The sequence below is a fragment of the Monodelphis domestica genome, chromosome 1 (genome assembly GCF_027887165.1).
Source record: "Monodelphis domestica isolate mMonDom1 chromosome 1, mMonDom1.pri, whole genome shotgun sequence".
Classification (NCBI taxonomy): Eukaryota; Metazoa; Chordata; class Mammalia; order Didelphimorphia; family Didelphidae; genus Monodelphis; species Monodelphis domestica.
Genome location: NC_077227.1, coordinates 105,759,215 through 105,787,049, shown reverse-complemented (window position 1 = coordinate 105,787,049; position 27,835 = coordinate 105,759,215). Strand labels below are relative to the sequence as shown.

Sequence of the window (27,835 nt, the reverse complement as noted above, 5' to 3'; positions counted from 1 at the left end):
TACTCAGCTCTGTTTGGTCCATCTGCCAAGATGGGGGGGGGAGGGGGGAGGGGAGTGATTACAGAGAGCCACAGGTGAGAGATGAGTCAGCAAAGATGAAGCAAGTTCTTACCTGAGATGCTAGATCTATGGGGTGTTTAACCCATATATCCGGGTACACCATAGGTGCTTAATAAATGTTTACCGATTATTAAAAATAGATAAGGTAAGGGGGCAGCTGGGTGGCTCTGGTTTTAGAACTAGGCCTAGAGACAGTAGGTCCTGGTTTCAAATATAACCTCAGATACTTCCTAGCTGTCTGACCCTGGGCAAATTACCTAACCCCCATTGCCTAGCCTTTACCCCTCTTATGCCTCAGAACCAATATACAGTATTGATTTTAAGAGGGAAGGTAAGGGTTTAAAAAAAATTTGACCAGGTGAGAGGGAGCACATTCCTAGCAATGACATCCAATTTCTCATTCTTCACGGTTAACTGAACTGGCTACTTTTGGGGAAAGGGTTTGGGGGGCTTCTGTCAAATCAGCATCTTTGCTCCTCTGTAAAAGAGACACCTCTCCTACAAAAAAGTCAAGAGGGATGAGCTGTCATTAGCAATTCAAGCAGGCGGGACCAAGGAACAGTTCCGAAATGTTTTGCATTTCGAATAATAAACCGTACTGCTACAATCTAGTTCTCCCCGCCCAAGTTCAACCTTCGTGATTTTTTAATCCCCCTCAAACCACGTGGTTTAGTCTGGCTCATCTTCGCGTTCCCCTCCCCGCGCGGTTTGAGAACGCTTGCCTTTGGCGCCGAACCTTTCCCCTATCGTAGTCGCTACCACTGGTTTCCGCCCTAGAGGGGGATCCGGATCAGATCGGGCACGCCCAACAATAAAGTCGAAAACGAATTCTCGAAGCAATGGGCACTGTCTCCAAAACACAACCAAGGCGTTGCCATGCAATATCTGGGGGGAGGTAGTCCTGAAAGGGGTTAGACGGCGAGGTCACCCAGAGCATCCGCTCCGCCCTGCTCAAATGGCTAGGATGGTTTGATCCAGATGGGGACACCGCCTCCTAGGAGGCCGCCATTTTGTTTGGCTGGGGAAAGGCTCGGGGTCGTGGGGGAGGGGTGGTAGATTCGGCTCACCTGACTGGCGGAGGAGCCCCTGCGGGTCCCGGGAGGGTCTTTCTCCCGGGCCGGGAGCGAGGAATCATGTATATAAAACAGGTGAGGCCAATGCCCGCGCAGTCTTGGAGGAATCAAGACTGCCTCTGCGTCTCGCCCGCCCCCCGCGCCCCCCCCCCCAAGTGCTGCGGGGCCCACTCCCATCCCCTGTACGGCGGCGGCAGGGAAAGGGAGGCGTCGACCCTTCAGTATCCTGCACCTTCCGCAGTTCAGGACCTTAGCTTGTGGAGCATGCCTTCCCCAAGGTCCTAGGCTGTGGAAGATGTAAGCGAGAGCGGCATTCAGGCTACCTGGGGTTTGGGGGTGGGGGATAGCTCCCTCTGCTGGGTTGGGGGGGCACGGAGAGGGCCGGGCCGGGTCGGGTGGGGAGAGAGAAGGCAGGGGTGGGGGGCGGGGTGGAGCGGAGCGGACCGCGCTTTCTTACGTAGACCTGTCCCCGGGCGGGTGCGGGCGGGCGGGCTGGCTGGCGTAGGGGTATCTGCCTAGCAGGCCGCACTTGACTTTGCCCTTTCCTAACCATAATAATAACACCCACTATGATGTGCAACTTCCTTCCCATCCCATCCTATCCCCCCTCTTACCTTCCCCTCCCCTCCCCGTCGCGCCTCCCCCTAACCCCTTTTTGGCTATTACTGAGGTAGGCGCCCAATTAATGTTTTCGGAATTGCATTCCAGGCCTGCCCTGAGGGTATTACGACTGTCCAGTTTGTGGTCCTGTTGTGCAGCTTGACATTTTGAAATAACTTTTTACTCCCCCTTTCCTATCTTTTTTTGGGCATTTTTCTCTGGCTCTCCATCATATCTGTAGTTCTTTTCCTCCTCATCTCTGACTTTTCTGGAACTCCTACAAATCCCAGCTTAAATCCCGCAAGAGTCTTTTTCAGTCCTCCTAAATTCCGGTGCCATCTCTCTGTTAATTGTGTGCAATTTATCTTGTTTATAGCTTGTTTGTACGTAGTTGTTTTCATGTTGTCATACATCCTTCCTCCTAACACCCCGCCCCCCACTACCTTTTGCTTTTCTTTGCCTCTCCAGTACTTTTTTTTTGCACAGTACCAGGCACATAGTAAGTTCTGCTTAGTAAATACTTAATTGACTTAGCCGGAGCTCTAGTTAAGGAGGATATTCTGGACATTTCAAACACTCTGGCCTACTTTTTTACTCTTACTCATCAATAGATTCTAAAAAGATCAGGCTTTTGAGGGGAGGGATGTCTGTTGACATTATTGTATTATGCTTTCCTTTTTAAAAACTTTAGTTTTCATGTGTTTTTATTGTATATTATTTAACTTTTTAAATTAACTAAAATCCTTATCTCCCCCATTGAAAAAGAAAGAAAAACTAGACCTTGTGTGAGAGATATACAAAAGTCAAGCAAAAATTTTCCAAACATGACCATGTCCAAAAGTTTCATTCTCAAAAATGTTTCTGAGAGCCAACAACTTATCAGGAGATGGGTAGCATTTTTCATTATGAGTATTCTGGAATCATGGTTGGGCCTTACATTGATCAGAGTTCTTAAATTTTTCAAAGTTACTTGTCTTTACAATGTTGTTAGTGTAGAAATATTTCTCCTAGTTTTGCTCACTTCATTTTTCAGCAATTCATACAAATCTTTATATCTTACTATGAAATTATGCCCTTTTTTATAGCACAATTGTAGATGTCATTCTGGACTTCTTATTCTTGCTCCGTATTACTTGATCTCATCAGACCCATTGATTTAAATTATTATCTCTATGCTGATGAATTTTGAACCTGCCAATCCTGCCATTACCTCTCTGCTAACTTTTAATCTCGTATTACCAATTGCTTTTCAGACATCCTGAATTTAATTTCCAGTTATCTTAAATTCAGTATATCCAAAATTGAACTCTATTACTTCCTTTTAAACTAGCTCCCTACCTCCATTTCCCCCCAAAAAACTTCCATATTACTATTTTGAGCACCACCATCCTTTCAGGCCCCCAGGCTCACAACCTAGGTGTCATCCTCTACTTTATTCATTCCTTGCCTCCTATATCCAGTCTGTTGCCAAAGGCCTGTCAAGTTTCATCTTTGCAACATATCTCGAATATGCCCACTCTCACCCCCTCATAAACCACCCCATTACAGGCCCATGCCACCTCCCATTTGGATTATTGCAATAGCTTGCTGGTAGGTCTATCAGCCTCAAATCTTTCCCCACTTCCATCTGTTCTCCATTTGGCAGCCAAATTGATTTTACTAAAGTGAAGTTCCTGCCATTCTCCCCCAATCAGTAAACTCCAGTGGCTCTCTATGACCTCTATAATCAAATACAAAAACCTCAGATTTCCTGCACCTTACTCCTAGCACCTAACTCCTAGCTATGAACTCTGATCCAGTGACACCGGCCTCCTTTTTATCCCACAAGCCATATGTTCCATTTCTCTGCTCTAGGCATTTTCTCTGGCTGTCTCTCCATTCCTCAATTATTCTTCCTCCTCATCTCTTTCTACTAGCTTTCTTCAGGACCCAAGTAAAATCTTATCTTTTATAGGAAAACTTTCTCAACCCTTCTTAATTCTAGTGCCTTTTAGTAATTTCCTGTATATAGCTTATTTGTACATATTTGTTGTCTTCCCCCATTAGGTATTGAATTCCTTGAGGGCAAGGACTCTTGTCATTTTTTGTATCTCCTTAGTAGTCTTTGGCATATTGTAATAGGTGCTTCATGTGTATTGATCAACTGAGCATAGTATTTATATTTTGCTTAACTTAAATTTTTTAGGGTATGGGCTCTCAATCTCAAAGTCTTGTTAGATTTTCAAGAATTAAGATTTTTATATTTTATAGACTGGTAAACTAAGATTGGAAGACAAACACTCATTTCTCAGGTTGTGGCAGCATTTGGGAATCTATGGACTGAAATGCAGAATTGTCTGATTCTAATAGAAAAGGTGCTGCTTTGATTGGAGTGAGAATATTACAGTTTACTTTGTATATATGGGGGGGGGGGTTCCTTGAGTGATAATTTTATGATATTGCCTAAGAGAGTATATATGATAGGCTTAAAATTATCTTGGTAAAATTAATGTTTTCTCAATGATATTCTAATGTTCATAAGTTACTTTAAAATGTAATAATACCATGGCATTAATATTTTAAAAATTCTACTTAGAAATTAGCAATTAGAAAATTATTATAGAAATTCACTGTGGTGAGTTTTTGTAAGGGGCCTTAAGCTATAGAATTTGTCCATTTCCTTCAGAAAGTCTGTGTTCTATTAAATGTGGTCCCATGCTTCCCTCATGGCCTGTAATGAAGCTTCATTTTAATGAGCTGATCTGAGTTTTCAGTCATCTCTTGCCAGTGAAATACTAGCTTTGACAGGTTCTGCCAAACTGATAAGTTTTTTTGAGCACAACCCTACCATGTGCCATAGCCTAACAAAGTTTGAAGAGGCTCTATTACCTTCAGGCCACCCTGTTATTTATCAACTTGTGATTGACAATTTACGTAGTAATAGAAAACTGCGAGCTTTAGCTCTAGATCAATACCCTACACTGATGGGAGTCATACATTGCTGAAGAATTTAAATATAGCCAATGAAGTATGTAACCAATCTTCAGTTCAAAAATGAGGGGTGAAAATATAATTCAATGAAAATAAGTACCAAATTGTCTTGTAAAATATGCAATATTTAAAATGTATTGGTATTAAGGGTGAAGGGTGATAGTATAAATAAATAAAAATTTGTGGTCTTATCTAAAGAGCTTATTTTATTCTCTAAACATTAATTTGACTGGTTCCTCAATTAGGGACATTCAGGTGGCCCCTAAGACAAGTTTTAGGAGAGTTGGGGAAAGTGTAATAATTTCTAAGTCTTAACTTTCTGACCAGGTAATTTGAGTTTGCATTGGGGAAATAAATATCTCTCACAGGATGGGGCTAGGACAGAGAGTCTTTACCTGAGGTCCTGAACTTTTAAAAAATATATTTTGATAACAGTACTTCAGCATAGAGGTCCTTTGTAATTCCGTATATTTAGTTTTATGGATTCAGAAACTATTCTAAGACAAAAACCTCAATTCACGCAAAATATTAAAAATCCTCTGGCCGAGGCAAAGGGCAGCTTTTTCATTTGGTTCTATAAGAATCACATAGCCAGATTTACCTGCAGTAACTATATCCTGTAGTCCAGAGGTATCAAAATATAGAGACTGTGCCTGTAAAATACCAAATAATTGGGAATTATTTCACAAAAGAAATAAAAACACTACAACACAGATAACATTACATTTTACAACTGTCAATATGCAGCTTCCAGGTTTTCTTATGGACAAATTAGTTTGTTTAGCCTTCCTTCTGTTTATCCTATTTTTACTTCAGTTTACAAATGCTCTAGTAAATTCAAAGAGAAGGTGGTGCTTTTTCTTGCCTTAAAAAGTAGATCATCCTGCTCACTTTGGCAGTGCATATACTAAAAAAGTATATTATCCTAATTGAAACTTGGGTTTATAAAAAGAGAAAAGTGTTTATTTTTATTGGTTCTTAAGGACACCAGTAAAACATAGAAACTTCGTTTTTATTCTTTTTTAGGGCTGTCTTTCTATATGACATAGATTTTTTTTGGCCAGAAGCTATGATTTCATCTGTATAGGGTACTTCTTCCAATGTTATCTCATATACTTGTAAGCACTTAGAAAAGGTAGAAAATTCCCTATTGGAAGTTTAGTCCCAATTGCTGTTCTGAGGGGATATATTCCAAAACCTAGTGAGGAGGGCTAAAAACCTTAGATATAAGCAAACACTTAATGATATCATATATATGTGCTCTGTGTCTGTTCTTACCTCTCAATTTGGAGGGCCTCCCACCCCCAACCCAAAAATATCCTTAAAAAAAAATTAAAGTGGTAAAAAATAAGCAGACTTTTGCTGAGGTAGACCTCCAATTGTGATAACTGAAATTGTGAATAAAGGATTCTGTTGTATTTTGTTGAATTTAGTGATTGTGAATGTTTTTAGAACAATGTTCGGTTACTATATAATTTTGCATATTTTGATAAAAAATATTTCAGCATAGATTTCCTTTGTAATTCTATGTATTTAGTTTTATGCATTCAAAAATACTATTTTGAGATGGAAACTGTTAACTTGGAAAAAACATAAAGTAGTCAGCAAAAACCAAGTCTTTAAATCCGGAAAGAGGTCCATTAATTGGCCACACAGTAAGAACCCTGGGGCTCTGGGGACAGTATCTCTGGGAGGATCACTGTGCTAGCTGATAATCCAAAGAATAATAGAACTTGGGAATCTTTTACCTTTTGGGGAATTTGGCACATACATTGGTACATAGGTTGACTGGCTGCTAGTAGACTTGGGAAAGAGGCTGTGGCCTGCAGTCCGCATATCAGGAAATGGGTTACTACTATGAATACAAAAGGAAAGGGTCTAGCTGAGGGCTGGGCTACCTGGGGGAGGACTTTAATATAATGGGAGAAGCTACTAAGACAAAAAAAAAAAAGATACTTAACTTTTGACTGTGTCCATTAGTCCCACCCAGGTCACCAAGCACTTAAAGGACCTCCCTCCCTGTGAGTTCTCAGGGGGCAGGGGCAGATTTGAAACTTGCCAAAAAAAACAAATCAGTTGATGAAACCTCAGCTCACAAAAAAGGTTATGTATTTAGTCTGACAGGTCCCTGAAGTGTGGTTGACCTTATTCAAGCTGCTTTAAACCATATGAGATTTGTGATCCTAAAAGAAATTAAAATGGATAGTGGTTGAGATGAGGGCTTTTTAGTAAATACTTTAAAACCATTACCTTCTAAAAGAGATTATTTTTAAATCAAAAGTTCTTTTCCACCCCCACCCCACCCTCACTCCCCAGGCAAAGGCATTTAATAAAATAGCATAGTAAGACAAGCAACAATAGAATATATTCTTCATCAGTCTAGTGAATTCTCCCTCCAAAATACATATAATTGGTAAGAAGAATGGATATGCTGAGGACGTATGCATAAAAGGATGTCTATTTTCAGCATTTATTTAGATAAAAACTAGGGCACGGGAAAAGAAAGTCCTGAAATGGCAATATTTCTTAAAATTCAAATGGATGTTTATAGTATATTTTAAACATAACATTTTTTTCCCCCATCAGGTTATCATCCAGGGTTTTCGAAGTTATAGAGATCAGACAATTGTAGATCCATTCAGTTCAAAACACAATGTCATAGGTAAGTACCTGTTGTTTGTGTGAGACTGTCATAATTTATCATCTACAATTTAGAAATTGAAAGTTCTTTTTCACCTTGTATTTAACTGAGAAATTAAGAACGAAACCCCAAAAACTTATGAAAATCTGAAAAATGATAGCATTTGTTTTAAAATTACTTTTAAAAAAATCTAAACAACAGCTAGAATTTCTTTGGACATTGAAAGTATATCATTTGAGCCCGGGATAACAATTAAATTCATTTGGAAAAACAAAAAAAGCATATCCGAATTTACTGAGTCCATTCAGAATGCTCCAGAATTCTTAACATGTTTTGATTTAAGTATGACTACCTCCTTCAAACACTTCAAACTCCTTGAATAAAGAACTTTATAATCCCAAATTAATCATATGTAATTTAGTTAACATTGAGTATAGAACCTTTGATGTATTTAAAATAAGCTTTTACTTAAATTTATGTAGATGCAAAGCATGACCTTAGTCAATTTACATGTTGTTAGGTAGCTAGGTGGCACAGTAAGTAGATAGAGCACTGGACTTGAAATCAGGAAGACTCATCTTCATGTGTCTAGCCTCAGACACTAGCTGGGTGACCCTGGCCAGGTGACTTTGTCTTAGTTTCTCATCTGTAAATTGGGTTGGAGAAGAAAATGGCAAACCACCCCAGTACCTTTGCCAAGAAAACCTCAGAATTGGGGTCAGGAAAAGTTGGACATGACTGAAACAACTAAACAATAGTTAAACTAGTCTCTGTGGCTTTATTAAATCAATCATTCTATAGACACAAATTAGATTTCTTCACATTTTTTTTCTTTTAGTGTACAATTTTCATTGTTAATGGATGCAGGACCACCTGCTTGATACAGCTAAGAAAAAGTGATTCATTCTTTTTCTGGTATTTCTGAATTTTTTAAAGATTTAACTCACTAAATTTCATTGGATGTCAAAATAGCATGCATTGTACTTGTTACAAAAGATACATTCATATGGAAGATGATGATTAAATAGCAGATGCTCATTTTTAACAAAAGGACATCTTCTTAAAATACACTTTTTTCTCATTCTATATAAACTTTCCTACAAAATAAATCATGCACATGTATAGGCATGCAAATGTGCATGTGTATACCTTCACCCATATATATACATCTCAATGTAGAATTGCTTGCAGTTTTGTCAGAAACAAGAAGAAAACAGTTTAATATGTTTTGTTTTAAATTATTTTTAATCAGTTAAATTGTTTGCATGTATTAATTTTTTATTTTGCATGTAGTTGGATTTTAGAAATAGGAAAATAACCAATAACAGCTAACATATACTTTATAACTTTATAAACTTTATAAAATAGTTATACTTTCTGTCTTACAATTGATATTAAGTATCAATTCAAAGGCAAAAGAATCATAGGCTAGGCAGTGGAAGTTAAGTGACTTGTCCAGGGTCACACAGCTAGGAAATATCTTGAGACCAGATTTAAGCCCAGAACTTCCCATTTCTAGTCTTGGTTATTCACTGAGCCATCTAGCTGTCTCCATTAATCCAGGTGGAGTTCTAATGAAAATTGGTCCTCCTAGAAAGGCAGCTCTGTAGTTCCTTAAGGTATTGGGGAAGGGACCTAGGTGTAATGGTTACTAATTCTGCCACATTTCAGAAGGTGCTCCTTATGGGTGCCACTGGGAGGGTGGAACTAATTGATAAGGAAACTGCCCTACTCTGCAGCCTTTGGTTTCCCAGGGAGGTGATAGAGTCTTCTTTCCTAAGAGGGTAACTAGGCAAATGGAAGGGCCTGGGAATCTGGGGAATGATGTAGAGGAAGAAAAAGAGAGAGAGGTCACCTAAGGGTTTGAATTCGTACTGTACTAATATTGTCTGTCTTAAAACCTGGCACAAAAAGTTATTCTCCCTCCTGATCCATTGGACAGCATAGACTCCAATAAATGTATTAACTCCCCTCTAATAAATCTAGAATTTCTGTTATATTGTAATGATTGAATCTTGGTTGTTTCAGTGGTTAATTTGACAAGTATCCCTTTAAGAATAAAAATATTGTGACTATTATTTATTTATGTTGCCAAATTTTATTTGGATGTCCAACAAAATACCAATCTTTTGCCAGCTAACAAGATACCTTGTTACTGCTTTACTTGCAACTTTGAAAATGTCAACTAATCCTTCTTATATATTAAATTTTCCTATGCAATAATGTTTAGAGCTGAAGTTTTAAAATGTTATTCATTTGTAAATATGAATGCATTATAGTTTGGCTATTTGTAGTTTTATAATTTATTTTAAAAATTATTTTCTTGTTCTTTAGGGTTCATAGTGGTTTAAAATTATATTGTGATAGTTTACCCAGAATTTTAAAACATTAACCAAGTTTGTTTACATCCTTAGATCGTTAGTTTTGCAAAATATTTTGACTTTAATTAAATTAAGAATTTTATTATTTAACAAAAAGTAGCAATATCTATAATAATGTCTCCTATGTAGTTATACATTTTGTGTTTATATTTGACCTATGTATTAAAACTTAGATCGTTTATAATTTTATAATTATCTTGAGAAATTAGATGGCTATTAGATTCAAAATTTTATTAATCTATGATTATGATTGCTAACTAATAATTTTAAATTTTTGCCTCCATTATTAAGCCAAGAGTAAAGACCAACATTGAAGGATATTAAATATCATTTGGTCATGGCAAGTGATAACAGGCAAATATTTTTGTTGTTTTATTTGTTAATTTCTTGTTACTCATTTACCTGCTATTGTGTACTTCCTTTTGACTATTAGAATTTATTTTAAATAGGGGACTAGAAAATTTATTTGAAAACCTTTTTAAGTATTTTTAGCATAGAATTATATTTGCCTTGAGACTTATTCATATTTTTTAAATTGTATTTTTTTAAATTATAGTGGGCAGAAATGGATCCGGGAAAAGTAATTTTTTTTATGGTAAGTATTGATTTTTTTTTTATCTTGATGTCTCAGTCAAATCTATGGCAATTAATTTATTGATCTTCATAGGCTATGTTTATAAGAGCTAAAAATGCTTTCAGTAGTTGAGTAATTAACTTCATTTGGGAATTTCTTGTTATATTATGAAGCTGAAATCTAGGCACTTAATTTTAAAAAATATTTTGATAACTATTTCATTGTTGCCTTTGTAATCCTATGTATTTTATACATTTAAAAATTATTATTCTGAGAAGAGGCCCATTTCACCAAACTTCCAAAGGGTGTGGGGGATGATGAGGTTTGGGTTGGGGCTGTTCATGATATTAAAAAAGGCTAAATTGTGTTAGGACAAGGACCTTTTTTTTGATTAAATGCCTTATAATTATATTGGAGAGAATTCTAATTTTGAAGTCAAAATATCTGAGTTCAAGTCCTACCTCCAACAGCACATGGAAGTCTCTTGGAGTCTGTTTCCTTAGCTATAAAAATGGAGAGAATACCTATTGAATTCTTCTTGCCAGCTTATAGAGTTTGAGTGAACTAATGTATGTAAAGCATTTTACAAATTTTAAAATCTTTAGGAAGCCAGTTATTAATTTTTTGTAGAGAATAGGTAAAAAAATTGGGTGAAACAACATTTATTATTTTAAAAATACAGCTTTAAAGTTAATTAAAATAAGTTGAATTATAACACTGTCATACTTTATTAATCCTTTAAGAACATAGATTATTTTAATAAAATCAGAGCGAACTTTGTTGGGAGGTAGGTTGGGGAGAGGGAAAAATTCTGGCTATCTCATTCTTAAAAAAGATTTAGTAATGACAGTTGCTGAAAAGGAGGCAACAGTATTGCTTTCTTAGATTCATGCCTCACCCATGCTAACTAGGTATTTATTGGTTTTATAAATTGAGAATGGTCCAATTGCTGCCTGGATTAAATATCTCCCTTTCACTGAAAGGGGACTGTGGTACTTTACCCCGAGGGTCAATAAGTAGAGCCAAGGGAAAGGAATGCCATCTTGCACTCTTGCTGAAGTTCAGATAGTAGGGAAACCCTGAATGGGTTCTTAATACCTAATGGCATTTTGTTTTCTATTGTAATGAAGTATGTTCTAACATCAGTGAGTTTATATTTTACTCATCCACTCCATACCCAATGTGATTACAGTTAAAGGAATGACAATCTATTAATGAAATATCTCTGAACTTGAATTTATTGTATCTTAAATCTGAAGTTAAAAGCTAACTAGCATTATTTGACCAAGAAATAGGTCCTTATTCTTTTGATAGCCTGTTTCTATACTATAGTATTTATTTTTCAAACTTAATCATTTTCAAACTTAATCAAAACATAATCAAACATTGATCATTCCAGTAAAACACTTTCTTCTATGAGTGTTTTTCTCAAACATTTGTTCCTTATAATTAATGGGTCTGACAACAAAGGGCACATTTCTTATATTATGCATATGCAAACATGTGATTCATGTGTTATTTTCAGTGCCCACCTCTTGAGAAGCTGTGTCCTAGTAAACAATGAAAGGCAGCATGGGACATTGGAAAGAGCTTTGCTATGGAGTCAGAGGACCTAGTTCAGATTCCAACGCTGCCATTTACTACCTTTGTGACTTGGGGCAAGTGACCTTACCTCCCTTGGCCACTATTTTTATAAAAGTGAGAAGATTGAGCTAGGTGACTTTTAAGATCCCTTCTAGTTCAAAATCTGTGATTCTTAAAAAATTAAGCAAGTAAAACACTCCTCCTCTCCTCCTAATTACTATGCTAATGATGGTATTTGTGTGCTTATTATAGCTATTCAGTTTGTACTCAGTGATGAATTTAGTCATCTTCGTCCAGAACAGAGATTGGCTTTGTTACACGTAAGTGAGACTTTGATTTTTTATTTTAGATATGTTTTAAATAATCACCTATTCCTGGTGGACAAAAGTTTTTAATAAGCTTACCATAGTTCTTTTCAGTAAATATTACTGTATTATATTACTGTTCAGTTTAGTCTTACTTTATGGAAGCAACAGGACTTATTAAAATATAATGTTTGGAAAAAATTTGGGTATAACTCCTAAATGCTTGTTATAAGATAAATTTCCTTATCTTTACATTAAGGAGGAGGCCCAATAATGGACTAAAAAGCAGGAGTGCAGATTTATTGAGGATGAGGAGGAAGAGTTGGAATTGGGGAGCAGGGTAGCTAAGAATCAAAACTGGATCCCGAAGTTGTGTGAGGAGCTGAGGAGCAACTGCTGGAAACTAGGCAACACACTGCTAATTCTACTTGTGTCTCCAGTATAGAAAGGTCTGCAAGTTGTAGTTGGACTTTTTAGCCACATTTGTACTCGGTACCATAAATAGTTATTTTTCAATATGAAAGACAAGAGGACATGTATAATCTTTGTAGTTCTAAAAATTGTTGAAATTAAATTCTATATTTAGATGTCTACATGATCTAAGAAATTTAATAATTTTTTACAGTGCTTACTATGTGCTAGGTACTTTGCTAAGCTCTGGTTTCAGAATTAAGATATCAGAAAGTTCCATCATTTCTTTACCTGTTTCCTTAAGTAACGATGTCCCTTACTGTTAGGAATTTGTTTCTGTCTAATCATTACACTTCTTTGTTTAAGCTCACTTAAAATTTTTTTTTTCTTTCTCAAGACTGGGCCTTCCTATCTTGCCTAGGCTGTATGCATGAGGGCTAGTCCTAAACCTTGTCCTGCTCCAGTTTCCACAAAAGTTTTGACATGCATCATATCCAGCCTGATCTGGTTCATCTCTCCTTAGGCAATCTGGTACCCATGATGTATAATTCTAAGCTTATAGTTCTGTTACAATGGTGAAGAGGAATATAGAATAATCTTAGGGATCATCTTTTTTCACACAGTCTGTTAGTTAATATTCAGTACCCTTTAAGAAAGGTTATGTGTTGGAAAATAATGAACATGCTGTAATAAAACATTAACATTTATTGTTTTCCTTAATTTTAGGAAGGAACTGGACCCCGAGTCATATCTGCTTTTGTTGAGATCATTTTTGATAATTCAGACAACAGATTACCAGTGAGTTGCTAATTAAATTTTTTCAGTAATGATAACAAAGATTTAATAAATTTATAAAATGTCTAAAAATTTACCAACTTTTAAAAAAGTAGTGGTAATCTCTCGGAGATAGAGAATGACTATTGTCTTTGTGCAGTTTCATCTACGGTGCACCCTCATGTGGCTTTGGAGTACAAAGGCTGAGGCGCAAATTTTGTGGCACATGGGGCATGGGACTCCAGTTGTTATGGGAGGTGTGGTTGTGGCCTGGTGTCGGCATTCATGCGCAGCAGCAAGACGTCGACGTCGCTCATCTTCAAAGGTGGTAGCGGCATGCTTAATGTGGGTTCGCCAGCTGCTGCTGTCAGAGGCAGCAAGTTCTAGTTGCTTTGGTGTAATGCCAGCCCACTTCAAGTTGGACTTTAGCTGATCCTTGAATCTTTTCTTTGGTCGGCCTTGTTTCCTGAGTCCAGCTGACAGTTCACCATAGAATACCTGTCTTGGTATTTGCTGTGGGTCCATGCGGATGACGTGTCCAGACCATCATAGCTGGGTTTTGATGACCATTACTTTGATGCTGGTGGAGTTGGCTCTGTCGAGGACTTCCTGATTGGTGATTCGGTCCTGCCATCGGATCCTCATGATTGACCGGAGGGAGCGTTGGTGGAATTGCTCCAGCTGTTTCATGTGCTTCTGGTACAGTGTCCATGTTTCACAACTGTACAGGAGTGAGCTGAGGACCACTGCGTTATACACTTTGAGCTTCGTCGCAGTGCTTACACCTCTGTGTTGGAGGACTTTAGAGCGCAGCTGTCCAAGTGCCTGGCTGGCCTTTTGGATCCTGGCATTAATCTCGTGGTCTAGGAACCCGTCGTTGGCGATGGTGCTGCCCAGGTACTTGAAAGTGTTGACGTTAGAAAGCTGCGTGCTGTCGATTGTAATGCATGGCTGGTTCGTTGGCCTCCCTGGTGCAGATTGGAACAGAACCTCTGTTTTGCTGAGGCTGATAGTCAGGCCAAACAGTTTTGTTGCGGTGGAGAACCTGTCCACAATGGTTTGGAGGTGATTTTCTTGGTGGGCCATGAGAGCACAGTCATCTGCAAAGAGAGCTTCCAGGATGAGTCTCTCTGTTGTCTTTGTTTTTGCAGTCAGGCGGCGAAGGTCAAATAGTGAGCCATCCAATCGGTATTTGATGTAGACGCCCAGGTCTAGATTCATCACAGCATGTCGTAATACTTTGGTGAAAAATAGGTTGAATAGTACCGGAGCGAGGACACAGTCTTGTTTCACGCCATTGGAGTTGTTGAAGCGATCGGAAGTCTCTCCACCAGATAGGACTTCCCCTGTCATGTCGACATGAAAGAGCTGGATCAGTTTGACGAATTTTGCCGGGCAACCGAGCTTGCTGAGGATCACCCACAATGTGTCCCTGTTCACTGTGTCGAATGCCTTTGTCAGGTCTATGAAGACAATGTAGAGACTCAGGTTCTGCTCAAGGCATTTTTCCTGCATTTGCCTCACTGTGAAGACCATGTCGATGGTGCTGTGATCTGGTCGGAAGCCACATTGTGATTCAGGCAGGTTCTGCTCTGAAACAGATGACAGGAGTCTGTTGAGTATAACACGGGCGAGGATCTTTCCAGCAGTGGAGAGTAGTGAGATGCTTCTGTGGTTGTCACAGGCTGCTCGTGAGCCTTTGTTCTTGTATAGGGCTACGATGGAGGCATCTCTGAGTTCTGGGGGCATGTCTTCCTCTTCCCATATGCTGGTCAGCACTATGTGGAATGCCTGGAGCACCTTTCCATTTAAGGCCTTGTACACCTCGGTTGGGATCCCGTCTTTACCGGGTGCCTTGCCTGCACTCATTTGTTTAATGGCTTTTTGGACTTCCTCTATTGAAGGAGGGACGTCAAGTTGTTCAATGGAGCGGTTTTGGGGGATCTGGTCAAGGGCACTTTGGTCGACTGAAGAGGGTCAGTTGAGAAGCTGTCTGAAGGGTTCTTTTCACCTGTTGCTGATGCCTTTTTTTATCTTTTATGAGAGTGTCACCATCAGAGGATAGCAAGGGAGTGGTGGTGGGTTTTAATGGCCCATAGACATTCTTGAGGGCACTGAAAAATTGTTTGTAGTTTTTCATATCAGCAAACCGCTGGATTTCTTCTGCCTTTTTTTCCCACCATCGGTCTTGCATCTTCCTGATCTCACACTGCGCCGTGGCTTGGAGAGACTTGAATCTGTCCTTTTTAGGAGCAGAGTTTGGGTTATTTTGCCACTCCATAAAGGCTTTGTTCTTCTTGCTCAATAGGTCTTCAATAGCAGTGTTGTTCTCATCAAACCAGTCCTGGTGGTTGCGTTGTTTTGGGCCTAGGACTGCCTTTGATGTTTCCTTCACTGCGTCTCTGAACTGATTCCATTTCTCGGTTGAGCTTCCAGTGAGCGGTCCCTTGGCAGACAGCTTGTTGTCCAGGCAGGACTGGAATGTTTGCAAATAAGATGGATCTCTAAGACGACTCACGTTGTAAAATGTGCGAACTGCCTGGGCTCATTTTGGATGGCGAGGCGCAATGCTCATTTGAAGAGTCGCTCTAACCAATCGGTGGTCTGTCCAGCATTCAGCTCCTCTCATGGCTCTTGTGATCTTTACATCCTGGATGTCTCCCCGGCGTACAATGATGTAGTCAATGAGATGCCACTGTTTTGATCTTGGGTGCATCCACGTTGTTTTATATTTGTTCGCCATTCTGAACACAGTGTTCGTGATGGTGAGTTAGAACTCTGAGCATTTGCTGAGTAGCAGTAGGCCGTTGTTGTTCATTTTGCCCATGCCGTGTTTGCCGAGCACTCCTTTCCATCTTTCATGGTCCTGGCCAACGCGGGCGTTGAAGTCTCCCAGTAGTATCAGCTTGTCATTTGTGGGCACTGAGTGCAGGTCAGAGTAGAACTGCTCGATGGTCTCCTCTGTGCTGGTCAGTGTTGGGGCATATGCGCTGATGATTGTGGCATACCGGTCTTTGCTGAGAGGCAAATGGATCTTCATGAGCCTCTCGCTGATGCCCACAGGCAAGTCTGGCAGCTGTTTGAGCAAACTGGTCTTGATGGCCAGGCCAACAATGTGGATTCTGTCTTCATTTGAAGGTGTATCCAGTGGTGGGTTCGCTGAGTGATCCCTCTTCTGGTAAGCGTGTTTTGCTTAAAGCTGCGATGTCGATGTTATATCGCGCCAGTTCTTTACCGATTAGAGCTGTTCTTCTCTCAGGTCTTGGGGTATTCTCTCTATCAAGTAATGTGTTGTACTTTAAAAAAAGTACAACACATGCAATGGAATTGTTTACTTTCATCTTCCAATTTTATCTTTCAAAAGTACCTTCTAGGGGAAAATTATTAAAGTTCAAAGAATTCAGATTGTATGTGAAGAAATGTTAAAATTGGATCAAGTAGTAGAATATTTCAATAGTTAATAAACAAGTTTAATAAGTATATTATTATTTAATAATAAGTATAAACCTATTAAATGCTAGGCACCATGCTAAATGCTAGGAGTACAAATAGGAAAAAAGACAATTTTTACTCTCAAGGAACTTAATCTAATGGAGGGGATGACAGCTCACAAAAAGAAATTGAAAAGGGTAATGGGTTGTGAGTGAAAGAAAGTATTTATCCCTGGTAGGGACTTTGGTCAGAGAAGTTCTGAAGTATAGTCAGATGAGAAATGAGGATATGTTTGATAAAGCATGTATATATTCATAGAGTAGCCTCACTCACAGATATCAATTTTAAAATAAATATAGCAAGTCCATTTTGGTACTTTAAAATGAATTCAGTGAGCTAAACTTAAATGGTTACATGTTTGTTTTTTATTTCATTAGATTGATAAAGAGGAAGTTTCGCTTCGTAGAGTCATTGGTGCCAAAAAAGATCAGTATTTTTTAGATAAGAAAATGGTAACGTAAGTAGTTTCCTTTTTCTTCTTTAGCCAATAAAAACAATGACAAAACTTTTTTTACATCTGTTAGTTTGCCTACATAATTTTTTCTTAATTAGTGTTTGACTATATTTATTTCCTATAGACATAAAAAGTTTTAACATGTCCTTAAAATATAATGATAAAATTTAGACCATGTTGAACAGTCAATGCTTATTTTCTTAATTGGGCTAGTAAGCATTTTATACTTGTAAGTGGAAATTTTGTGATTATTTATATGAAAATATGTCTACTTAATGTTTGTTGACAGGAAAAATGATGTGATGAATCTACTCGAAAGTGCTGGATTTTCTCGAAGTAATCCTTATTACATTGTCAAACAAGGAAAGGTAAAGAATAGTTGCATATCAAGACTTGAATAAATTTAGTTTATCGAGACTAATGCTTTTCTTTCATAAAACCAAATAAATTTTGTTGACGATTCCTGTTTTTACATCACCATCTCTTCTAGCTGTCCTTTTCACTTACCTATCAGTCTTTTATAAGAAAGAAAAATCGTTTAACAAAATCAACACAAAGTTATTATCTGATGATGTATACAACATTTCCACATCCATAATCTCCACTCCTCACCCCCATCCCTACTGAAAAGAGAGAGGTGCTTCTTTTATTCTCCTAGGCCAAGACTGGTCATTATAGTTCTCAGGATCTAGCTTTATTTTAGTAATTTTTAAATTATGTATATCATTCTGGGTTTATTTACTTTGCTCTGTCAATTCATACCAGACTTCCCATGTTTTTCTGAATTTGTCACTTTTTATAACAAAATAATATTTCATCACAAACTTTTTATAACAAAATAATATTTCATCACATTTATATATTACAGTTTACTTACCAGTTTCCTAAACATTGGGCACCTTCTTTATTTGCCTTTTTTTGCTACTGTGAAAGGATGTCTGAGCCTTTCGCTTTAATTTAAATGAATATCATTTTCTTCTTAGGGTTAGAAAGAACAGATCAATTCAGTTTTGACTACTTTGTATTGGTTACCATTATTGACATTTTTGCTTCAACAACATGCAGGGATATTGTAACTACTACACAGATTTTTTTTTTTGGTAGAAAAGGGTATTTCAACAAAGTTTGTTTAGTAAATATGATTTTTTCATTGACATAATTGTAAAAAATTTGAGATACTTTTTTAACCCAGAAAAAATGTGGCTTTTGTAACATGATCATATTCCTTGAAAGGAATATATTATGACTATAAACAGCAATTCTTTTAAAACATATATAAGTTTAAAAATATAAGTCTAAATAATAAATTAAAAAAATAAATAAATAAGTTTAAAACATATATAGGTAATGTTATGACAAATTGAAAATATTACTGTCAAAATACCAAAAATCTAAAATGTTGAAAGAGAAGATGAACTCTAGTAGAAATCAAGGCAGAAAATTACTTTAGTTATCTTGTTCCTTTGTAGAAGCAGCAGTATAATTACTAATTTTGAAAAATGTTCCACCAGCCCCTAGCACTTAAAGTGCTTCTTCCTTTTTTATGAAAGTACTTTAGAAGCCACAACTGTTCTGGTGACTAAAGTGACCTAAGTGCAAGAAGCCTTTGTTTTTCTGTATCTCATGGATAGTACAGAAATATAATAGAAGTAAGATGTTGTCTGATAAGACTTAATAGTTGAACCCCCAAATTCAGTCTTTTATGGGAGTCCTTTCCTCAAAGCAAGATTGAACTATGAAAGATGATATTAAGTATTTTAATATTTCTAAAAATTTAATCAAAGTAGAACTTTGTTTAGGCTTTGTTCTTGAAAAAGCTTAGTGAAAGAATGATACATAGTCATGATAACTATTTCTTTAATTTTTTTAGATTAATCAAATGGCTACGGCACCTGACTCTCAGAGACTGAAGCTTTTGAGAGAAGTAGCTGGTACTCGAGTATATGATGAACGTAAAGAAGAAAGCATCTCTTTGATGAAAGAAACAGGTAAAATTACTCTTAGAGTTTTAGCTTATTCTTTTTAGCTGTGAAGAATACTTCCTTATCCCAATGGTATATAAAGTTTGATGATATGTATGTATAATTTTGTGAAGAAAGTTGAAGTAATTTAAAGTCTAATGTTTCCTATACCATGTATTTTATTCCTTGAAGGAAATAAAGTTGTTAGAGATTATCTCTTTTCATTAATTGTGTGCACTTCAGTTTACTTTTATTATTGAGAATTTCATTATTAATGAGAACAATGATTTTTTATTGCCCACTTTAAAGGAATACAGGTATATCAATGAAGTAATTTCAGTTTCACTTCTTTGTATCTGTGTGTGTGTGTGTGTGTGTGTGTGTGTGTATGGAGAAATGGTAATTTAAGGATTTGTTTTGGAAGGTTATAAGGTTATAAAATTCACCCTGTAAGTTTTCTAAGTACTTTTTTTTTTTTTTAAGGATTAAATCTTACATGCAAAACATTGTTCATTGCATTACCAAAAGAGCAATGTAAAAACGTTCCACAATTTTACACCTTTCTACTTTAAAATTTCTCCTAGTGGCTGTTAACTTAGCAAAAGAACTAAGCTTACCGAATCTGAAAGGGTTCAAGATAACATTAGTAAGACCAATTATTAATAGATGTACATATACTTGTAAGTGAAGTAAAGAACATCAGCATTTCTTTTAGAAATGTTACATTGTTGATAACTTGGCTAAGATGTTTGAGAAGGTTCATATTTAAGAATACTTGTATATTTTGAAAGAAATATTTAAAGTTGGATTACATGATTTTTATTCCTACCATTTTTGGGGGTTTTTTGAGTTGGTGTTTTTGCATTTACTAGTATCAGAAATTAAAATCTTAAAAAAAGCCTTTAAGATGGTTTATTGTTAACTGTTTAGAGAATAATAGTGCATTTTTAGCTCAGTGGATATTTTGGTTCAGATATTCATCTGAGGCTGAACAGAACTTGGAAAATAAAGCTTTACGTAAATTTGGGGTTAGTTGTAATGTGTAAAAATCATTCTAACACTAAATATATTTTCCTTATGCATGCTATTTTTATTTCTTAGTCATATTGTTAATAGACCGTTAGCATCTTGTCAACTCTTAACAAAATTGAAAAGTACCAGATGTTGGCATTTGTGCTGTAATGCAAATTGTCAACTCAGTTGTGATATACTTCCATAATTTAGCATTAACACAGTAGCCCAGTATGGTATTTTAGTATATTTGTATGAGAAGAGATGCTCCTAGCAGGGGAGATGACTTCATGTGAAGCTTCCAACTGACTTATTTACTACATGTGGTTATTAAGGGATCCAATATCAATATTTCTAGTTATGGGAATGTTCTTTGATCCCTTTTAAAATAATTAATTCTACCTGCTAGGGTTTGTTGAAGCTGGATAGCTTTACTTACCTTAAATTTTTATGATGTTTAATTTTTACATAAGTAAGTACATAACCTAAAATTAAGCTCAATTTATGACATCTTTGAAAAATACATTTTATTATATAAAATTATTCTTAACCTTTTTTTTTTAAGAGGGCAAACGGGAAAAAATCAATGAGTTGTTAAAATATATTGAAGAAAGATTACACACTCTGGAGGAGGAAAAAGAAGAACTTGCACAGTATCAAAAATGGGATAAAATGAGGCGAGCCTTGGAATATACTATTTATAATCAAGAACTTAATGAAACCCGTGCCAAACTTGATGAGGTAAAATAGTTCTCTACCTTTGCCACTTGAAATGTAATTCTTTTCATTTTTAGATAAATGTGTACTTTTGACCTACTTTTTCTTAAGGAATTTTTTTAGCTTTTCATCAAATGAGTACCAGAAAATGCTTTTCTCTCTTTTAATTGAAAGAAAAATGTCAGGCATTTTAAAATCCAAACTAAAAATGAATCTCAAATACATATGTGATGGTTCTCTTTGGGTATGTTGAACTGTTTCAGAAGATGGTTGTGTCATCTTCCAAATGACAGATAATTTTCAATTTTAATGGAGGGTTTTTATTCCCATACTAGCAACTTTGCTTAGTTGTGAGATTGAATTATTCAAAATATTTTTTTGAGTTATTCTTTCACAAATCCAGAACACTTATTTTAGAAAATCAAAAAACTGATTCTATTTAGCTGCTTCTTTCCATAAATAATGTAAGTGGTAATCATAAAAATATTGGAGTTCTTTTTGTTTCTGATATATTAGATTACTTTAATTGACGTTATGGAGATGTTCCTAAAAGGCTATATGTAGAATTTCAAAGTAAATAATTAAAATATAGATTAGAGATTTTGCTATTTAAAAGAATCTTATCAAAATTCCCCACTTAAAAACATTTTTTATAAACCCAATAATTATTTCCTCCTCTCTCAGCCCCAGTGCATCAATGTAAATCCACATTTTCCTAGATCATCTTGCTTAAAATAAGGTACCACAAGTATGCTGAATAGAAATTTTTAGGTAATATGAAATAGTGGATGAACATGATGTAATGCCTAAGCATTGATAGTGTCTTTAATTACAGCTTTCGGCTAAAAGAGAAACAAGTGGAGAGAAATCCAGACAATTAAGAGATGCTCAACAGGATGCTAGAGATAAAATGGAGGTAAGATTATAGTAGGTTAATTGATATGTATGTATTCCTCTGTACTTGATTAGGGAAATAGATTTAATATCTCCTTAATATCTAATAGGTTGTAGGCCCGTGAATATGAGCCCCACGTAGTTACTCGGCAAACTTTATTAAGCATCTGCTATGTGCCAAGCATAAAATTAAACACTAGGGATGCAAAAGGTGGGGGGGGGGGGGGGGGCAGAAACAGTTCCTGCTCCGAGTTCACATTCTAATGGGGGAGATATGTGCTTTGGCTAGAAGGGCCTCCTTTTTGTGTGAGACAGGGATGGAGGAGGAAGTAGTTGCAGAAGGCATCTGAGGAATGTATAATGAGGCAGAAGAAAGAATGGCCTTCATGTAAGGTGTTTGTTCAAAGGGGAAATAAGCTATGTGGCTTGATGAAGGATAAAGTCACAGTGGTGATTGATAGCCAGTTAGGGAAGTGTTAGAAGGACTCTCTTGCCATAATGAAGACCCAGTTGAAATTATGTAGCACAAATTTATAGTGGATCTAGTCAGCGCAGGTTTCAAAATTTTTAATTTTTATTATGTTTTACCAATTACATGTAATAACAAATTTCCACATAAGTTTTCTGAAGTTATATGATCCAAACTGTCTGTCTCCTTCCCTTATCTTCCCCCTCCCAGAGCTGGCAAGCAGTTTGATCTGGGAATTATTATGTATTACATGTCTTGCAAATCATATTTCCATATTGTTCGTTTTTGTAAGTGAATAATCATATAAAACCAAACCCCAATACAAGAACCCAAATAACCAAGTGAAAAATCTCATGCTTTCATCTGCATTCTGACTCCAACAGTTCATTCTCTGGAAATGGAGAGCATTCTTTGACATAAGTGCCTCAGAATTGTCCTAGATCATTGTTTTGCTGTTACTAGCTAAGTCTGTCACAGTTGATCATTCCACAGTATTTGCTGTTATTGTGTACTGGTTCTGCTTATTTCACTCTGCATGAGTTCATCTAGGTCTTCTCAGCTTTCTGATATCCTGTTCAACATTTCTTACAGCACAATAGTATCACCATCATATAGCACAATTTATTTAGCCATTCCCCAATTGATGGACATCTCTTCAATTTCCAATTCTTTGCCACCACAAAAAAAGGCTGCTATGAACATTTTTGTACAAATAGGGTCCCCCCCCCCTTTTTTTTAATCTGATACAGACCTAGTGATGGTATTCTAGTCATCACAGTTTGTTGATTTTTTTATGACTTTGTTTAGCCATACAGGTTGTAGGAGTGAAGGCAGCAGATGGTGGGAATAATCTAAGACTGAGGGGCTTGACAGAACAAGGCCAGCAAAAGAGGGCAAGAGACTTTAGAGAGGACGACAATATAGAGTTGAACTAGTTCACCAAGGGATGAATTGGGAAAGGGAAATAGTATAGCTAGTAAAAATGAATTGATGAAAGATTATGGTTTGAGTGGTAGAGTGAGAGCAGATAGAAGTTGCCAGGTGTTGAGTATAGGAAGAGGAGAATAATACTTTGTTTATTTATAACTTAGACCCTGCCCCACTTTGAAGAATTAAAATGTTGAGAAGATACAGAAAAGATAGTAATAAAAGGAAGGAGACACAAGACAGGGGAAAAGATTAGTGACATACCATAGTTCCTATTGGCCTTATAGTTGTTATAATATAGTAGAAAAGAGAATTCAGTCAGTTGACCTAGATATAAATCTTGGCTCTGTTACCTTTAGAAAAGAATTAGATTTAGTCAGGAACAAATTAAAAGTTAAAACCTAAATTTTGTTGTGAATTGCTCAGTATTCAGATCAAGTCACTTAACCTCTCTGGGCCGTAGTTTATATATAAATTTGGGACTTGGATGAGATGATTTTTATGTTCTCTTCTTTACATCTTTAGTTCTGTGACATTCCACTAATTTCTATTTCCCCCTCCTCCTCTTTTTAAAAATACAGGATATTGAACGACAGGTTCGAGAATTAAAAACAAAAATTTCAGCAATGAAAGAAGAAAAAGAGCAGCTTAGTGCTGAAAGACAGGAACAAATTAAGCAGAGAACTAAATTAGAACTTAAAGCTAAGGATTTGCAAGATGAATTAGCAGGCAACAGTGAACAGAGGGTAAGATGAAATTTTTAAAAAGATTTCTGTGTGTGATATAAAAAGTTGATTGTGCAAATTTTGCCACAAGAATTAATGTCTGACTTTTTTCAGAAAATTGCCACATCCAAATGACTTCAGTTCAGATGGGTACTTAATGTTTGTTGAATCAATTAGTAAAAGAATTCAATAAGATGGCTTTTTTGTGACTTGCATTGCTTCTTGATTGGTAGTTTTTATTCCCACTTTTGCATTAGAATTCTAAAACTAACTGAAGTAGTTCTCATATATCTTTGATTTTGTTTTTAGAAACGCCTGTTAAAAGAAAGGCAGAAGCTTCTTGAGAAAATAGAAGAAAAACAAAAAGAACTTGCAGAAACTGAGCCTAAATTCAACAGTGTAAAAGAAAAGGAAGAGCGAGGAATTGCTAGGTTTGAGATTTTTTTATCTGATACAAATGTTAAGTTTAGGGGCCACACTCAGAAAAGATAAAGGTTAAAATTTTAAATTAATATTATTTGTATAGTATATTTATTCAACTTTCTTAATATTATTGGCATCATTATGAAGAAATGAGGCTGATATAACATGTACAAAGCTCTTTTAAAATGTTAATGTGCTACATCATTAGGAGCTATCTTTGTTTACTTCACAGTTATAGCATGTATCAGTGTTGCTAGGAAGGCAGCATATACAAAAAACAAAGGATTTGGAACTAAGAGTTCCAAAAGAGGTTTCCTTTTGTAAAGTAAGAAGGTTGGACTTAACCTCTTACAAGCTATTCTTTTAACTCTAAAATATTATTGTGTATTGTGCAAATTTGTTATATTGTTTTTTTTTTACTTAGGTTTGAATCCCAACCCTGCTACTTAATACTTGTATAAATTGGACAGTTCAGCTCTCTGAGCCACATCCAAAATGAGGAGACTATGTTAGATGATCTACAAATTACTGTGATCTGTTGAAAGTTTATTGGGCTTTCATTTGAGAACCAGTCTTAACTAATTTCTAGAGAGACTTTGATAAAATTGGATAATATGGAATTAAGCATAGTACTTTGTATCAATTTATGTACATTCACATGCATATGTATGTCCACATGTATTCATAATGTGGCAGAGTTAAGTTTCCTTTGCAATGCTGTATATTGTATTTATTTAAAACAATTTGACAATAAGTCCATAGATTTCACCAGACTACCATAAGAGTTCATAACACAAAAAGTTAACTCATGCCTAGGAGAACCTTAGGACCAATTCTCCTTTCTTCCAACTCCCTGTATCCTCTCATTATCCTCCAGACTTTTTTGGTTTAAACCAAACCTCCAGCATACCCCTTGAATTTGCTGACTGCAATCTAAATTTGAGTGGATTCAGTTCACTAGAGTCATTGAGGTCAGGGAATACAAATTTATATTTATGTCTTTGCTATCATACTATGGTATACAAAACTGTCTAACAAATGTTCTGTATAGTGTTAACTTCCAGTTTTTTAGTATTAAACACTCTTTTTCTCATTTGGCCTATTTCAATATTCATCAATCATGACTAGATTGGCACAAGCTACCCAGGAAAGAACAGACCTTTATGCAAAGCAGGGTCGGGGAAGCCAGTTTACATCCAAAGAAGAAAGAGATAAGTGGATTAAAAAGGAGCTAAAATCTTTAGATCAAGCCATTAATGACAAAAAACGACAGATTGCTGCTATACACAAGGATCTGGAAGATACTGAAGCTAATAAAGAAAAAAATTTGGAACAATACAATGTAAGAAGTTAAAATTTTTATTCTATTTTAGCTCTGAGGGAGTTATTAGCAAATTTAAAATGTAAAATATTTATCTTCATTTTGAAGTTTTATTTTTAAATAGAAAAACCTGAATAGTCTGGTCCTCTGAAATAAACAGAATGAGTTATTGCCATATAATAGAAAATGAGGGAAAAATGATTCCAATGTATAGTTTGGGTAAATCTTTAATCCTTATTTCATACTGTTTCTATATTTCCATTGGTTATGTTCTCTTTTATAATTCTAAGAATGGAATCATACAAAATAAAATCTAGGTTCATAAAAGCATGGGGGAAAAATAAATCATAGTGACAAATATACAAAAATACTTATAGTAGCTATTTTTGTGGGAGCAAAGAATTAGAAATTTAAGAGGATGGCCTTCAATTGGGGAGTAGCTGGACAAACAATAATATGTGAATATAATGGTATACTATTGTGCTTTATGAAATTAAGGGGGTGGTTTCAGGAAAACCAGGGAAGATTTATGAGATGATTCAAAGTGAAGTCAACAGAACTAGAAGAACAGTATATATAGTAACAGCAATATCATAAACAATTATGAAAGACTTAGAAATGCTGATCAATACAATGATCTACTACGAATCCAAAGAATGCATGATGTAAAATGCTATCCCCTTCAGGTAACGAATTGATGGATTGAGTATAGATAGAAGCATATTTTTTTCCTTTATTTTCCTTGCTTTTTTTCCCCCCCACTTGGCTAGCATGCAGATGTTTTACTTGACTGGGTATAGTTTTTCTTGCCTTTTTTTAAAAAATAAAAACCCTTAATCGAAGGTAATGGGCTTCTCCATTAGGGTCAATGCAATGTCCCTGAACAATCTGCAGGGATCTAAAAAACACTATCCACAAGCAGAGGATAAACTGGGAGTAAAAACACCGAGGAAAAGCAACTGCTTGACTACAGGGGTGGAGGGGATATGACTGAGGAGAGACTCTAAATGAACACTCTAATGCAAATACCAACAACACGGAAATGGGTTCGAACCAAGAACACATGTGATACCCAGTGGAATCATGCGTCGGCTATGGGAGAGGTGGGGGTGGGGGGAGGAAATGAAAATGATCTTTGTTTTCAATGAATAATGTTTGGAAATGACCAAATAAAATAATGTTCAAAAAATAAATAAATAAAAACACTTACCTTCCGTCTTGGAGTCAATACTGTGTATTGGCTCCAAGGCAGAAGAGTGGTAAGGGCTAGGCAATGGGGGGGTCAAGTGACTTGCCCAGGGTCACACAGCTAGGAAGTGGCTGAGGTCAGATTTGAACCTAGGACCTGCCTTCTCTAGGCCTGGTTCTCAATCCACTGAGCTACCCAGCTGCCCCTTTTTCTTGCCTTCTTGACGGGTAGGGGAGGATGGAGAGAAGTAGAGAATTTGGAGCTGAAAATAAAAATAAAAAAAATTTTAAATCCTCGTATGTATTTTAAGGAAGTAATGCGAATTGAATTTTTTTAATGAATTGAATTTCATTTAGATAACATTGCTATCTAGGGCTGAGTTTATTTCATGTTTGTCTTTTCTCTTTAGAAGTAATGTTATAATAAATTGCTTAATTAAAAAGACTGCAGTGACATTCTGTCTCTGAAGGTAGTTTCTCAATTAAAAAACATATTAAAATATAGTCTTTATTTAAAGTAATGTTATGATTTTTATTTTCTTTAGAAATTGGATCAGGATCTTAATGAAGTCAAGGCTCGAGTAGAAGAACTGGATAGAAAATATTATGAAGTGAAAAATAAGAAAGATGAATTACAGAGTGAAAGAAAGTTAGTAATATGTTTTAATTTTCATGTATAAATTTTAATAATTTTTTGTTTTGAAGCATTATAACATTTCTGAACATTAATTCATTTTTCATATTTAATTTCATTATTTTTTAAAAAATGTATTCCCTTACTTTCTGTCTTAGTATTGATTCTAAGGAAGAAGAGTGGTAAGGGTTTAGGCAGTTGGACTTAAGTGACTTGCTTAGGGTCACACAGCTAGGAAGTCTCTTG

General features: G+C 36.1%; 1 protein-coding gene across 3 annotated transcripts in view; it reads left to right on the top strand.

Moving 5' to 3' along the window:
- Nucleotides 1-1,039: 1,039 nt before the first annotated feature.
- The window catches only part of SMC3 (structural maintenance of chromosomes 3), a 46,393-nt gene continuing 19,597 nt past the window's right edge, over nt 1,040-27,835 (top strand). Inside the window, exons 1-14 of one of the 3 annotated variants that reach the window (XM_001368518.5) lie at nt 1,040-1,208; nt 7,290-7,365; nt 10,282-10,320; nt 12,136-12,203; nt 13,326-13,397; nt 17,243-17,322; nt 17,609-17,687; nt 19,190-19,307; nt 20,857-21,032; nt 21,844-21,924; nt 23,880-24,044; nt 24,333-24,454; nt 25,575-25,788; nt 27,501-27,604. In XM_001368518.5, the coding sequence (XP_001368555.1) occupies nt 1,194-1,208; nt 7,290-7,365; nt 10,282-10,320; nt 12,136-12,203; nt 13,326-13,397; nt 17,243-17,322; nt 17,609-17,687; nt 19,190-19,307; nt 20,857-21,032; nt 21,844-21,924; nt 23,880-24,044; nt 24,333-24,454; nt 25,575-25,788; nt 27,501-27,604 (1,409 nt within the window). In that variant the 5' untranslated portion in view covers nt 1,040-1,193. Of the gene's footprint in view, nt 1,209-1,408; nt 1,431-7,289; nt 7,366-10,281; nt 10,321-12,135; nt 12,204-13,325; nt 13,398-17,242; nt 17,323-17,608; nt 17,688-19,189; nt 19,308-20,856; nt 21,033-21,843; nt 21,925-23,879; nt 24,045-24,332; nt 24,455-25,574; nt 25,789-27,500; nt 27,605-27,835 lie in introns of those variants that run through there. The other 2 variants (XM_056820203.1, XM_056820204.1) reach the window with 2 other exon arrangements.